The sequence below is a fragment of the Bombus flavifrons genome, chromosome 10 (genome assembly GCF_040668555.2).
Source record: "Bombus flavifrons isolate JBK064 chromosome 10, iyBomFlav1_principal, whole genome shotgun sequence".
Classification (NCBI taxonomy): Eukaryota; Metazoa; Arthropoda; class Insecta; order Hymenoptera; family Apidae; genus Bombus; species Bombus flavifrons.
The window spans coordinates 10,917,965-10,934,423 of NC_138451.1; the positions used below are offsets into that span (position 1 = coordinate 10,917,965).

The 16,459-nt window shown below is 40.1% G+C and overlaps 1 protein-coding gene across 2 annotated transcripts in view; it reads right to left on the reverse strand.

Moving 5' to 3' along the window:
- cpx (synaptic transmission protein complexin) overlaps positions 1-16,459 on the reverse strand; it is a 326,410-nt gene that overhangs the window by 21,520 nt on the left and 288,431 nt on the right. For both annotated transcript variants that reach the window (XM_069121737.1, XM_069121738.1), the window contains one exon: positions 9,849-10,012. In XM_069121737.1, the coding sequence (XP_068977838.1) occupies positions 9,849-10,012 (164 nt within the window). The remainder of the gene's footprint in view (positions 1-9,848; positions 10,013-16,459) is intronic.

Sequence of the window (16,459 nt, forward strand, 5' to 3'; positions counted from 1 at the left end):
TTCCAATATTATTTATCGGTCCTCTTCCCTGGAAGTTTCTCAAATTTATATAATGATTTTATTGAATTTATATGATGATCGAGAAGTTTCTCAAATATATTTAAACGTACGATAATAATTGATTATTGCAGTGTTAATCAATGCGAGTGAGAAAGAACGATTGGAACGAAGGAAATATAAATTATAGAAGAATGGTTGATTTAATATCTGTTGTATATTACTCGTTCAATAATAAACATCAGCAAAGACAGTAGGGAAATTTTTAATTAGAAAAAGTCCATCAGAGTAGCGCCACCATATTGAATGTCATTACTTCAGTTGCGTAAGTCGCTTTCATTGTTTCATCGAGCCATCGAGACGAACGGATGTTGGTCTGTCGCCACTGTCTCGAGGATTTTTAATTAATTGTTCGAGTTAATTGAGAGACACAGAAGAGAGACGTAAAACGAGACGACCTTCTTCGAGTCGCGGAAAAACAGTTCGTTTTGCAAACTTGCATAAATGAGATTTACATTCTATGTATTAGCAAAGAACGTTCAGAGGTATAGAAAAAGAGGTTGTTCAATATTTATTTTCATGTTTTAAAGAGCCCATTCCTAATTGAGAGGAAAGTTTTAAAAAAGAAGAAAAGGAAATGTTCTTTTCGTAACTTGGAATTTCCGCAACGACAGACTTAAATAAAGTTTTAAATTCCACTTTTAAATTCCATGCTCCACTGCGTCTTCAGATTTCAAATCTCTTTTTTCTTCCTGTTATATGATCGTGAGATATTTTCTTGTTTTTTTCTTTTTGCTCTCATTACGTGTTTTCGTATGCTTCTTAAATTCGAGATATTACAGCAAAGACCTCATAGGTTCGGCAATTTTCTGACGTTAAATTTTTTTATCGAGCGAATTCGAACGCGTATTTGGACAACCAACGTAATTTAGTACCTACGCTTTTATTAACAGGAAGAACGAACAAATAAAATACGAAATACAATGTTACAGAAATTTGCATATACCTTTTGTATTTATATGATATTATAAAACAAACTAGACTTGATGTTATATCGATATCTCGTATATTCTCCATCGATATAGCCAATGTCATTTCCTTGGTAGCGATAAAATAAAAAAACATCGTAACCGCACGTGTAACTTTGTCCCTTCTTCGAACTTTTCCAACTAAACGTTTATCATTTGTTAATACTTGTACGAAAAATGTTCCGAGTAAATTTAATGTTACTTTGTCGATCTAGAAATTTAAACGATTCTAAAAGAAAGCGCATATTTACTAATTTCTTTTAATATATCGAATACACAAGATTCAATAAATGTATATAAACCTTTGCGATAGAAACTAGACCGTGTCTCCATTTTTGCATTTTTAAATCATTATCGTAGATTCTAATATTCGATTTGCTGGCCGTTGCGCTCGCGACCTACTCGTATCTCGTACATTTCCTTTAGATTTATGGCTTTTCTTTACGACTTTATTTCTTCCAGTGCACGCGAGTAAATAGAAAATACATTATCTTCTTTAACGTAAGTTTGACTTGTTATTTCACTGTTTCTTTCTGCTCGCTATCTTCTTTCACTCGCTATTAAACCTGAATCGCATTGCAGTCATTAAGTGTCCAACAGTTGAAACGGAAAGACGTTGTGGTATTTTTAATTATACTGTGTAGGATATTCCAGAAGCTGGAGGAGCCGATTCCTAAGCGAAATTTCTTAAGGGCCATATAACGAAATCTCTTCTTGATGATCATTAGCCGAGGCCCGTAATCGGATTTTCTTTGACCCCGTCGTGCCGGCGCGATTACCGAAGGAAATCTTCTTGCGGAATAGCGTCCGCTTAAGAATACATCTTTATTCTCAAGGGGATCACCAGTGTTATTATATCTCGAGTTTTCCGTTCATTGTTGCTGGAAAAGGTGGATAAGGGATCCTCCGGGAAAATATCGCGAAAAGACTTTCACGGAGGATTTCGATGTCTCGGCTAATGAAGTATCAATCTTTATTAATTCTGACTGAACGATCCTCGACGCCGATACAGAACCGCTCGCAGCCAAGCTAAGACCGGGGATAACGTTCCCAACTTTTTATTTCTCGTCACAGAGGCTTTGATAAAACGCGATCCGGATTATTTGTCGTGGAGATTGCAAAGTCCCGGCGAAATTTAAATTTATACCGGCTAAACAGCTAGGCTTGAAGAGCGTATGAAAGTGCGTTGGAAAGCAGTGGTGAAGCTGAACCCCGGTAACGAGATAGCCGGATGAGGTTCGGTTCCGTTTAACGAGGGACTGATATTTCAGGAATGACACGATGCTTCCTACATGCCGATGCAAAACGGTCTCAATTTTCCTAACTCGTATTTTTCCGCTGAATTTCCACGAACATCGAAATCAACGATTTCGCGCATTTGGTCCTGGTTCGAACGCGTGCGTTCGAACCAGGACAAGGAACCTTAAGAGCGATTACATCATATTATTATATCTAGATCAGGATATTTTAGGTATTTATGCAAAATTTCAATGTGCAATAATGTACGAAATCAGACAGAAATGTGCGGAATATTCGGAATATAATAAATAGTATCAAGAAAATGGAACAAACCTTTATCGACGTTGTAGCTTTTCTACTTAGATTTATAAAAATATGAATTTCTATAAGAGTTCGATATCGATTCAAGGTTATTCGATCTGCCGCTAGAAAATTGTTTTGTTCGAGAAAAATGAAGATGTCTCCGTAGCAGATATCTCGTTATAAACGTTTGTTTAAATGTCCCATCATTTTTTCACGTAATAATGAAAATATATGGCTCTTCTATCGTGTGTCCCTTGAAGTGTCTCTTTAATCTTCTATTGTTCCGGTGTTCGATAATAAGTAGCCCTCGTTAATTTTCCAAATCGTCGAGAGGGTATTGAAATCTTTGTTGTCATAGAAATTGCAGCGTTTCGTCAGAGTGGCCAATATTTCGAACTCGTTGTCTACCATACAGATTGGTCGGACATTTTTTACGTCAAAAGCAATGCCCTATTAACTTTCAATTGTTTAGGGACAATCGGGTATCGGATCGAACGGTCATTTTCAAAGTGGTCCTATCTTCGTACACGCGTTTATCGACAATAATTTTACAAGCACTTGACGAACAAACGCGACAAGATTTAATTGCACGACGTCACGCCGATGATTCGAGAGTTATTCATTTAATGCGTACAATGCATACCGGGACGTATTTTTCTCGATTATTCTGCGAGAGCCCTCGATTCCATCTGGGTCATGTCAGCACCGCTGACTACATCCTGACAGGACAATACATCAGGATTGACAATAGTACGATTTCGCGTGACATCTGTTTGTCCTTTCTATCTCTTCGCTCTTTGTTCAACTCTTCTTTTTTTTTTCATTTCGTCGTTTGTTTCGCGGTAAATCGGCCGTGTTGGAAAACTTTCCGAACACTGGGTGCATTGTGCTGATGGTTTCCGGCGAATGTCAAAAACGCTGAGAAATTATCTTTCTCTTCGATAGTTCTCTCGTTTTCCTCTCTCTCTCTCTCTCTCTCTCTTTGCGCACTCTTTCACAATCTTTCAGTAACGTCAGAAATTTTGTTCCTCTTATTCTGCACGCTCCGTATAGAAACAACTCTCAATGAAGTTTTATGAGAATCTCGAAATTTATTCCTTCTTTGCATAAAGCTTTGCTCACTTTTCATCCCGCAAAAAACAAGAAAGGATTGAGTTTGCTTTGATGGAACGGAACTCGTAAACAATGACCGGCCAGCTTTGCTACACGTTCCACGATAAACAATTCCGTTTCAGCGGCGCGCGCTCGTGAATGTTTCACAAAGTCTGGCCAACCGGGGCCCCGACCACGAAAAGTTGTCGGAACATTCGTCACTGAATACGCCAAGAGTTTATGGACACTTCAAAGAGAGTTTTTTCCGCGGTAACTAAAATATCCACTAAAAATACCGATGTCTTTCTTTAAGGCTGTTCCTTCTTCACGGTTAAAGGAATTTCTAACGAACGTTTTAGGCAAATCATTTCTAGGAGCGGGACTCGCCAAACCTCGAGACCACGAAACTTCTCGAAATTTAAAATCCTCCTACGACTTGAAGCGTTCGCAATAAGGATATTCAAATCTCACTACCTGCTGACCATCCTGTATAACCAGAATATTCGTTTAATTTTCTTACACGAAGACAAGTACGAGGAAAGCTATGGAAGATATAAATTCATCGTACTTTGGGAAGGTTAAAGGTGTCCTTTATTCCACCTGAACAATTTTTTCACGCACAAACTACCTCAGTCCTAAGGTCTAATTGAAATCTATCTGTAAAAAGTACAGCATACAGAGGCAAACATAATTTTGTGTATATCTCGGGAAGTAAAGTTGCTCGACGGTTATATGCGGCTAGAAAAAGCAGTTTTTATCAAGTTGCATGTTTCATCCTCGTGATATTAAACTCTTATAGTCGTAAAAGAAGACTACTAAATAATGCGAGATCTAGTTAATTGTTATTATATATAAATGCTACGATAACTACAATGATACGTCGATTTGTAGCCACTCTACGTTAAATGAGATTACTCGGAACGATGGATCAAAATGTTAAGGATGAACTGTGCCCTTTTCCACGTAGTTGTTATTAAAAATGACCGTATCTCTGATTAATGCTATTTCTTTTTCTGCCGGAGAATTCGCGTTTCGGTTTCCGCAATTCTCTGAAATTCCGTGCAACACGAGCGGAAATTATCTTGCACTTGGCTCGATTTATACGGGTTCGTGATAAACAACCGGCGTGACTTTCGCGTTGGAGAAACTCGGCGTGACTTTCGTGTTGGGAAAACCCGGCGTGTTCGAGATGTACGCGTACGTGCATTTACGCGTGGCCATATTTAGGTGTGGAAGAACAGGCTGCGAACGTGACGGACCGTTCGTCGTATTCGCAGTGCCGCTTCGTAATCAAATTTGCATTTTAAGTCGGGGACCGTTCTTGTTAGACGGCTTGCATACGTGCAAACGAGTAAGCGTCCGCCATGAAACTCAGCCATCTCGGACGATTTATCTTTTCGGTGACGTTTGCTGGATTAACGTCTTCTTGTCGGACGAATAATTATACCTCTCTTTTCAGTCCCGCCTATTTTACCTTATTTACATAGTAATCGCGAAATGCTTGCTCGAATTTTCTCCCCTGGAAATTAATAAATTATCCACCACTCTCTGCCGTGTTATTTGCTCGCCTTACCACGAACTTCAGATACGAGATGTTAAGAAAATCAGCGATATTTAAATACTTGGTAGAAACTTTTACGTAATGCTATGACCACCGTGATTATTTTGGTCGAGTTGGTAAACGATCTGAATATGTATGCAAAAGTTACAGGATGTTTGTTGGTGGGGAATATACTTGACAAAGATCACTAGAGTATTTGAACAGTCGGTTATTCGTTATGTTAATAAGCCACGATAATTAAGACTACTATTCACGCTGTATAACGATTTCTTTTCCGGCCTGCGTCTGCCTTAAATATCGTGTAATTTCTACATATATTTTTAGATTGGTTTCAAATTTGGCTATCATAATCAGGATAGTCGTGTACCATCACAGTGCTAACGAAATTTTAAAAAGTTTCGTAGTATATCAATAAAGAAATTCTGTGATAAACGTTGGAACATCTTCGTCAGCCACAGTATACGTAGTAATATAAATGGTAAAATATATGTGGGATGGTGTGACGTCAGGGAAGGACGTGGCGTGGGGGGTAATTGTTTATAAACGTTGTCAAGATATGTTAATGTTGTCAAGGAGTGTTGTGAGCGTTACGAAGGTATGTTAAGGGAAAAAATGAGCATAGGAGTAAATGAGAAACGAATACGCGAAACGCGGTATTATATTCGATTTCGTGTGAGCGCAACGATATTGTATTTATCATACTCTTTTCTATTAACTTATAATATAACATTCCTACATATATATATCATTACTATGTTTCTAAATAGAGAGTTTATTCTTATGTCCTGTTAGTTTTACGAAAAAGCAGTAAATGTTGTTTCTAATTACCAGTTGGTCGTTAATTTCTAATTTGTAATTATTCTGGTGAAATTCACGTATTGTTGCTACAAATCGAGCAAATTGTCCGAATATTTACGAGCGGTGCCGGGGTAAATTTTTAATTTACTCGCTAAATATTTCGCTGTACGAACACTATGAAATCCTCGACAACGTTCATCCGGCCTTTCATAGTATTTTCAGTCGATTGCAAATATCTGTATTTTTTACGGGAGCGAAAAACGCTTCGCGTGGCATTTAGTAAAATAAACGCATTAATCGCGAAACGGCTTTGGAGATAACGGGGTGACGCCGTGGTCGAACGGTTAAATGAACGCTGTTTTTCGCGCTGGCGACACTGGTGCGCGGAATGGGCCGCCATTATCGCGCATTGTTCGTCGATCGAAATTGTCCCGGGCACTTGGAAAAGTTTGCAGAACCGTGGCGTGAAAATAATCGTGTGTCGAGGATTATTCGTTAGTGTCATTATCGGCGGACGATTACGAAACCACGGACAGCCAGGAACAATGGTTCTCGTTGATCAAACGGTTACGTATCATCGAACAGTCACGACTAATTAGCGTGATTGCAGCCGACAAAATACGAGCGCGACCGTTCTGATCTGCTCGAATTATGAAATCAGCTTCGTTAGATAATTGCTCTATTTCGTATTGACACGGGAAATTAGCAAGGTATGCCAAGTAGCCGAGCTTTGTTCAGCGTCCAATTTAGAAGCGTTAGCTCGCGCATTATGACTAATCGAGCGAGCAGCGGTATAAATTGGCCGCGATTCTTGGAAGCCTTTCCCTTATCAAACTGCGGTTTCAGTTTCGTTGCTGGCTGCGTCCGCTTATTAGCATACGCGTTCCCGAACGGTCATTAAATTCGTCGATCAACGCGACAGTATGGTTTCGTGTGTAGTTCGCGTATAACGCGATAACAACACGCAACTAGAGTGCCAACTTTTATGAATTTAATGAGAAAATAGTTGCGTGTGACCGGCGTTGCTCGGACTCTTGCGATCCTGGATTTTTTTAACTAATGGCTCCGCGATAAATTTTTAAAAATTTAATTCCTCGCGTGTTCCTTAAAAAATGACGTTGAAGATCACGAGCGAAATTAATTGCAACATTTAACTTAATATTGTACATTCGTTGTTGTTTCTTTCGTTCGTCTAACTTCGTGTAAATCCTTACGTTATCTGATCAATCAATTTCTCAGTCTCTGTTGATATAAGAATTTGCATAAAGTTAGACGAGCAAAGGAAATAACAACGAATAATACTAAATGAACAATAACAAATGAAATTTTGAAACCAGTCGTTTGACCGGACAAATGTTAGTGTTAAAATGCAGGGCCGCTGCATGGAACGAGATACGCGCGCCGTTAACGAATGGTCTTCAAACGTATCCTTACGAGGTTGCTTAAAACTCGAGGGGAAAAAATCGATCCTCGTCGGCAATAATAAACTCGGCGCGAGCAACGCTAGACGGAGAGCTCATTTTTCACCCTGTTGGAGAGGAACGTGTTAAAACGGAGTTGGGAGGAAAGCAAGGGTGGTGAGATTTGCCGCAGCTGACGGAGGACATTACGGTTACGCGATAATCTTTCGAGGTTCGATTGGTAGCGTCGATGTAACGCGAGAACTTTCGAGGAAGGAGATCGGAGGTGATAATAAAATATTAGATTTCCTGGTGAACGAGCATAAAGAGCCGCAGGTGGAATTAATTCTGTCGATGTCTGCTCGACTATGATATTATCCAAGTCCGTGATATAACCGAGAAATCTATAGGCATTCGTCGACCGATCAACGATACTCGTAATGATGATCGAAGTATGCAAGGGACTAATACTCGTGCAACGAGAAAGAGGGATTCATCCCGATAAATGAAAGTTGCGGTAGGTTTGAACAGCGACGTCGGAATCACGCAGACAACTGGCGCGAATCCATTGGCAAACGAAACCAGGTGTTCCTATTCCGGCAAGTATGAAAAGACGCCCTAAAGATATTCCATGCAACTCGTGGCGAAAAGCGAGAATCCTTTGTCCTCGAAGAATGCACGCGGTTCCTTGGTAGGCGGGGTTCGTGAGCAGCGAGCAGAGCACCGTGAAAATCGAAGGAAAATGAAACTCGTAATTGAAAATTTGCAGTTTGCGAGGCGAGAGGTAATATATGTCGGGAAACGCAGTGTCATTTTCTCGAACTTTCTCTGAAATGGTTTCTCTCGTTGAAATAACTGGCTCGAGGTTAATGGAAGGTTCGTAAACCGAAATTTTTTGCCGAGTTATTTCCACGATGCGTATCGCAGGGATAATCTAGAAAAATATTCGCTCTTTAACGTGATCTTTTTACACAGCTCGGCGCCGAGAGAACCTTTGAAATTTTCGACCGTTTCACCGGCCCCTACAAGGCACTCGATACACACTACGAGTGTGTATACTGTATGTATACAGTATACAGTATGTAGCATACAGCATACACACGTGTATTTTACGTTCCTCGGGACTTTCCACGCTCCAATGCGGGACACACCCGCGTACATTTGTAAATAAGCACGAGACTTTCGATCCGGAGTATTTTATCTTTCATGCAGCTTTTCAGTTACGTACTACCCCATTCAGTACGCGTATTACGAACGAGCTCTCTTTCTCTCTCTCTCTTTCTCTCTCTCTCTTTCTCTCTGAGGCTGTTAAGGACAGGGAAACATGAATTGCCTTTGATACGAGTAGCAGCTTTTGTTGCTCTTCGGCTGCAATTCGCAAGCAGACAAACGCGTCGTGTAAGCGCATCTTCGCTCAAAGATCTTAGTTCGTTACGTTTTCTCCAAGATGGACAAAAATTATGGGTGAATTACACGTTGTAAGAGTCCATTTATAGTTTGCTACCTTCTACGATGAAGGACGCGTACGCTGCTAATGTATTTTTACGATTTTGTTAGGAAATGCGTGCAATTTTAGCCATTTCTCCAAATCGTCGCGACTATATATAAAATATAGGCGAGCGGTATATGAGTCAATGGAAGATTTGAATCGAGGGAAACTCATACTATTGTGCCTTGGAATACCAACGTTGTTTTCGTTTGCTAGGTGCAAAGGTAAACAAACTCCGGACAAAATATTATCGCCGTTATTTGTAATCGTCAACCGGAGTTACATTTGGACAGCCATATAGTCGAATAGTTGAATAGTTAGAGAGTCGAATACGACTGGCATACGCTATCTCTATACTTGCACTTAAAGTGATTTTAATATAATTGACTATTACAATTTTATCGCTCGTCCCTTTAATAAACAAACCAACACGTTTAATATCCACCTGATAGGTAACGTGGAATGAAAACCGTTAGGAATCAAAGCTGTGTTAACTGCCACTTCATTCGCAATTTACTTCTAATCAATTTACACGATACTGGTATTCTAAGTTGAACTTTGAAAGAGAAATTTCATTTCCTCTAACAAATAAGATTAGGTCTATAATCGAAACGAAGCGAAAGTTCGAACGAGCACATTTTCAAAAGTCGTTAGAACGAAGTTGCCCGAACAGTCGGCAGTTTCGTAGAAGAACGAACTAACATTTACGAAACTCTTGTTTGTTATATCGCGCGGCAAAACCAAGAGCCGTAGTTCTCCTCTAAGACTGGTCCATTTAACCAGAGCCTTTGAATTCGTAAAGCGAAATAGAGTTAACGCTGACTCGATGTATAATTCTTCGAAAGCTGATTTTCCGTTTACGCGCTTTATATCGCGGCAACCTTCCCCTCTTGGCGAGGAGAAAGCAAAAGACAGAAAGAGGAAACGGTGTTATTCCTTACCTTGTCCCTGATTTCCTGTCGCATCTTCTCTCGTTCTTCTTCCATCTTGCGATGCTTCTCCTTCCTTCGTTCCTCAGCCTCCCTGATGGCTTCTTGCCTTTCTCTTTCGGCCTCTTCTTCCTTCTCCTTGTCATCTTCGTCTCCGCCTTCGCCACCAACGGCTCCTGCAAATCGAAAGAAACAATACGTTCAACAACAGTTCTTGGTTTTTTTCTTCGTCGTACAGTGACTCATCAAAGTATTTGAATATTTGTCATAGAAATATTCTACGTGCGTATTAAATGTATTATAGAAAACGTTTAAGAAATTTCATTAGTTTCGTACTGAAACACGACTGTTACAATCGTATTGGCTTTTTGAAACCAATCTAAAACTAAATTTTCTTTTTATGATACTACAATAATATAACATTATCGTCAGCTACGTAATGTAATAAGTGATTCCATATTTAGCGTCCTTTTTTCTTTGTTTGATTTGCTTAAACGATAATTGATAGTTCCAGGATGATTAAACCCATCTTCGCGTTAAAAAGCTGTCGGTGTTTTGTTCGCGTTTAGTTTTCTTCCTTCCATTTAGATTATGTTCGGTGTACAAACCACCGGGATAATAGAGGACGAGAAACTAACGGTTTACCCTTGGGAGCAAACATTGTAAATCAGCCTGATAGCTGTGACGCTATTCCCTTCGAGTTTATAAACCATTGCGGTGGTACCTCAGGCTCCCAGCGAAAATTATTTCGCTATAGAAACGCGTCCAATCGATCGTCATAACGGATAGGAAAGTTTCTTCGAAATTGACTGAGAATCATAATGGTGTAAGAGCAAGTTACTGTAAATATCAGCAAGTACTGTCACTTTTCACAAAATAGCGTTGTACAAATTCATTTTATATTTTCAGAAAAGGTAAAAATTTCCGTTAATCCAAATTCCGATATTCGATCGTTCCATTAATCGTTATTCCGCCAATCGAGGTTCTTTATGCAACTCGATTATTAATATCAAACAGAAACAAAAGCTTCGGAAGAAAAATGTAAAGATTTCTTGGAATTTCTATTCTTGTTTTCCAATGTTCCTCGTAATAAAAAGGCTTCAGCTCCAAAATTTCCATTAATCGATGTTCCGATAATCGATCGTTCCATTAATCGTTATTCCGAATGATGTGGTTTGCGGGCGATACAAATATTAATATTAAACAGGGACAAAAACTTGCGAATAGAAATGTACACATTTCTTCCAATTTCCATTCTTGTCTTTCAATTTTTCTCGTAATCAAAAGCGTTCATCTTCAAAATTTCCATTAATCGATCGTTCCATTAATCGTTATTCCGAATGTTTTTTAACGTGGCCCCTGGGCGACTCAAATATTAATATCGAACGGGAACGAAAACTGCCGAATAAAAATGTAAAAGTTTCCTTCAATTTCCACTTATCCAAATATTCCATTAATGCGAGTTATTCCATCAATCGTTGTTCTATAATAATCGAGATTTGAAAATATGATTTCGTCAACGTCAACCTAATAAAAAAATTCTTCGTTGTATCGAAGCAATATCGAGTTAAAGATACCTCTTTAGGGAGCGTTCTTAAATTTCGGAATTCTCCTCCATTAATTCGATTTCTCTCTGCTCCCTCGTGGAACGAAAACGAACTTCATTCCAGAGAGTACTTATGATCGAATTCACCTTCGACTTCATAGCCGAAGTGGAGGAAGAGGAACGAACAAATCGGTCGCGTTCATTCGAAGGCCGTGATGGAAATACCAGTGAAGCTTCGACAGCCTTAACGAAGTTTTATTAGTTTACCGAAAGATTAAGCGGATTCGCAGAGAGTTCCTTGCCTATTACTCCGTCCGACGAGTACCAACGAAAGGGGAATCCCTCTGCGAGAGGTATTCTCGAGGAAAAATCGTGTTTACAGCGGAAACACATCCGGCCATTCGTTTTTCCAACGGAACGCGATACCCTCGGCCTGTCCGGCGGCAGCGGTGTACGTAAAAATATGAAAGCTGTTTGCGAATCTGTTAGCCGGCTACTCTTAACTTTTCCCTCGTTCATCCTCGTCCCGATCCCCGGAGAAATTAATGGCAAACAAAGGGAAATTTGTCTTCCGTAATGCTCTTTTCTTACACAAATAACGGCCGAGTGTTTACGAGCGTAAAAAATGCCCGGTTGTCACGATGCAATCGTTAACGCGAATCGTTTATTAGCGCCCTACCGGCAAGACGAACGAGCTTCTCGCGATTCGTCGGAAGGCACGTGAGTTCTTAATAAATTCGCGTCTTTATTCGACCGTGCGCTATATAAGTTTCTAAGTATTTGGATATCCTTCTAGCTGGAAATTGAACGAGTATTATTAGTGAAAGTTTATAGATCACGAGCAACAACAACAAGCAATACAAATTGCTAGTAGTAATAAGTCTTCGTATTACACGTTTGGTATATCCGTAAAAAGTTTGCGTAAGTATTCGAACACTTTCGTGGGCCACTGTGCACTTTGCATATTTGCAGTACGACAGAACTGCATTGACGGTGGTTGCAAAAGTTATTTGAACGTGTCGTTATTTTTCAACGAAGGATCTTTTTATAGGGTTCTATATTTCGTTTTCATAGTTCCACGTTTCGAATTTTTATAGTTTTATAAAAATACTATTAGATGGTACGAAACTTAATATGCTTGGACTTAATTAACTAGTATATAAATGTTATAATAAATACAACGGCGTACAAATATTTCGTGTAGCCACTGTATCCGAACTCCGTTTATCGGAACGAAATTTTAGGTAATATCCGATTAGAGCGAATCCTTGCCGACTGAATCTGCTAATCTGAAGCGGGCTCCTATTGTGCGAACGAGAAATGTTATATAGTGGAAAAAATTGAACGAACTCCAATTATATAAACTGTTGGCCGAACGAGATCAAATAAATGGAATTCTACTGTAATGTCCAAGTACCCAAATACTTATGGCTGGTAGCGTATCTCGAAAAATCCAGTCGGATTTCAAGAGAAATTCCTCCCGCACCTCGCCGCCCCGATGTTATTATTCGTTCACACGTCTGTCATGCTTAGCATCGAGCCGTTATAGACGAGGCTTGACAGGTCTCCATCGAGGGTGAGATTCGCGTGACAGGATTTTCACGAACGACAGTCGAATCGATTTGTTTTCTTTCTTTTGGGAACCGATGATTGCGAAAAAATAGCTGGAATTGCTCAATCGGGGGGACATTTTCACGAAATATCACGCAACGAATCGTTGATACGTAGGAACGATACGCTTTTGGATTGAACGAAACGAGAACTCCAACGTGTATAATGTTGGTAATATCGGGAAGGCAGACGGACTCGGTTGAAGGGAAGCGAAAGGGATTCGTCTTTCCTGCTGTCTGCCGGAGAATGATGTGCCAGGACCTCCGGGCTCGAGGAAATTAATACTACTTCTGTCCCGGCGCCGTCTACCATTTTCCCTTTTCTTTGCGTGCTACCTCGTCCCTTCTATTTGCACTGTTTCCCGCAGCACTGGTTTCCGCGAGGTGGAAAGGTACTTTGAAGTCCGAGCCAGAGACGACGTTCATTCTCCACGTTCCTTTTTCCTTCTCTCCTTCTGTTTTTATTCTTCCATCTCTTCTCTCGCCTAACACCTCCGTGCTTTCCTGATTCTCCCCTCCCTGCGGAGAGCCAAATAGCCAAATTCGAAAATCATCATTATTATCGTAATGTCGTTTACCTCTTTAATTATTCCGCCGATGAAAAATCAGCTTATTTCACGGATTATTCATCGGAGAAAATTCCGCCGCGTTGAGAGGGAAATTTCGTTAGCGAAGAGTAGCTGCATAATTGGCCGGAGCACGGCTGGTAATAACTCGCATATCATCCAGTCGTTGGAAAAGCTCGGTCGTTTCGCTTTTGCCTTTTTTATGTAAGTCCTGTGCTCGGTACTTTGCTCGATTAATTAATTATGCTGGCTGGTTTTTAACGCTACGCCACTTAATCGTTCCTCTCCGCTTAGTCGCTGCATGTTAAGATTCTTTATCTTATCGTTTATACAGCGTGCAAGGTGCATTTACATTATTACACGGCCTCGTATGCCTCCGTTTTATCGTTTGTTTGACTCGTCCCTTGCTGGTGTTGGCCGATGCGACCTACACGGTCTTTTCAAAAATTCTTTTTCACGAGGTGAAAATAAAATCCACTTATCTCTTTGTCCACTCGGCCGTACCGTTCGCCCAGCCATCCATCATACCGGGCTTTAATTAAATTTACTTATTTCACCTGACACTGATCTCTGTCTATCCTATCCTATCCTCTCTGTGATCCTTCCATCTCGAATTCGACCTGGCCTAGTTCGTCCTGTCAAACACACGGTTCGACGGGTCGGGGATCAAACGAAGATGAGAAAAATTCGGCGAGCCTCGTAATTGAGCTTCTATTCTAGCGCGTAACTTGGATCATCGAGGTTATCGATCAATTTTCTTTCTCCCTGTGCCTTGCAAATAATGTCTTTTCTGTCGTTGATCGTTTTTATCTATTATTCTCGAACGACCTAATATTTATTCGTTCGCGAGACATCCTTTCACATAAATTATTCCAACAAATGTCCCGTCCATAGAATGAAAATGAAAGCTCTTTGGCGCCGTCATTTTGTTGGCTCGATTTACGAACGATGCTGCTCATCTACGCGTCGGAACGTCATCTCCTGGGTGCAATCGTACAACAAGAACGGCCATAATAGCGAACGAGGACAATTGTCCCCGGTGCAAATGGAGCGACGAAGGAGGAACATTGTCATTTGCACCGACATTTTCACGAATCCGTGTCGTTTCTCGTCTCGCGCTACAGCACAGAGATCACCGCCGGTTCAACGTGCAGAACGATCCACTATTTCTCTCGTCTCATCGATCGTGAAACTCGCTCCTTCGCGGAAGAATCATTCGAATTTTGCCAATTTTCCAAAAGCTATTAAAGGCTTGATCGCGCTTGAAAATCTCAAAATTCAGCCAAAATTCAAAGGATACTACGTTACAAAATATACACTGTCTGTCGGCTATGAGTGTTACGATTTCAGACACATAAGACGAATTTGGCGTACAGTTGCGGATAAATTGAAGATCAAGATCGGAGCACTTTTGTAATAAAAATTTCTCTACTAATATCTTCTTATTAAACATTCGTGTGTTCTTATTAAATATAAACCCACTTCCTCAAATGCTGGAGTATTTTTATGCTTGTTATTTTATGAACCACTGTAAGATGAGTTTTCGAGCACCACGCAAGATGAATAAGACGAGGCTGATCAACCCCGGGATTAATTTAAAAGAAAACCGACAAATTTGCTCGAAAATTAAGAAATGTTCAGTTCGACTTTTATGCTGTTGGTATGAAACGAATTTGACCAAAGCCCATCAAGATTCCGCTACTAATTTCTACAATTTTTCACCGTGTGCATTCGCTGAAAAAATTCATCAATTTCCGCCACGCGAATCAGCAGGTGGAACGGACAACGAAATATTTTGTTTCTCTCTTTAACGTTCCCGTCGGCGCTTCAATACCGGGGAGCGATGATTTAAAAGCGGCACGATGAAGTCATCCACGGTTTCTGGTCGATATTTTAACAAGAAAGAAACGAGTCAAGCCCTGGCGACCGTACTTTTCCTATATCTTCGCATGTAGGCCAAGAGTCCGCGTTGCAGCTAGCAGCTAGCAGCTAGCTTTTTGTCTCCGCGAATTCACCGCGCGGATCATTACGCGAAATGATGCAGTCGCTAAATCCGGCTTTCGAGAAATTTTTTTTCCTCCCGCCAAGCTCTCCTTAATGATTACGCGTCTTTTTTAAAGTCGTCGTCAACGTTGCTCTGCACGCGCACCACGCGATAATTAAAGTATTCCCGCGCTTTGCGTGTCTTCTAATTAACACTTATTTATTTATTACGGAATTACCTGGCCATGTTTTTGAGGTCGAGGTAATAGGAGTCGAGATATGAAATTTGTCATTTTAAATTAGTTTAAAAACGATACGTTCTCATGGCCCATGGAGAAAACATTTTCCCTAATGGAGGCGAGAGTTCAACCCGTTAACACGTTGATCGTCGTGGTAATTATTTCTGATATACGCGTTACTACATTTTTTTTTTCAGAATGATTAGAATAACATAAATTTTGTGGACTAAGGAATTTACAACAATGAGAATGAGTTAGGTAATGTTGTTGAGAAAAAGTACTGAAATATAATATTTTGCAAGAATTAAATTTTATGGTGTAATACATGTATCTCGATCTATTGCGATTCCCAAGGCACAATATACAGGGTGTTAAGAAAATCCATTCAATATTTATATGGTACATAGGATACACTATACCGAGTAAAACAACCTTAGTCAACATATGTCGGAAGCTCAAGCGTTTTTCAGATATAAATATTTTTGTATGTTAGCACCATGATTGACTATAGTACTCGATACTTATAGAAAGTGCCCCATGTGTCCTTCTATCTGCATACACGTTTAGTATCTTCTTCTTACAAAGCTGCAAACTCCTTCGAAAATTCCAGATTTCTGTCGTATTATTTGACAAGTATGCTGGTTTCAGTTATGTAATTCCTCTGTCATTCGTCATGATG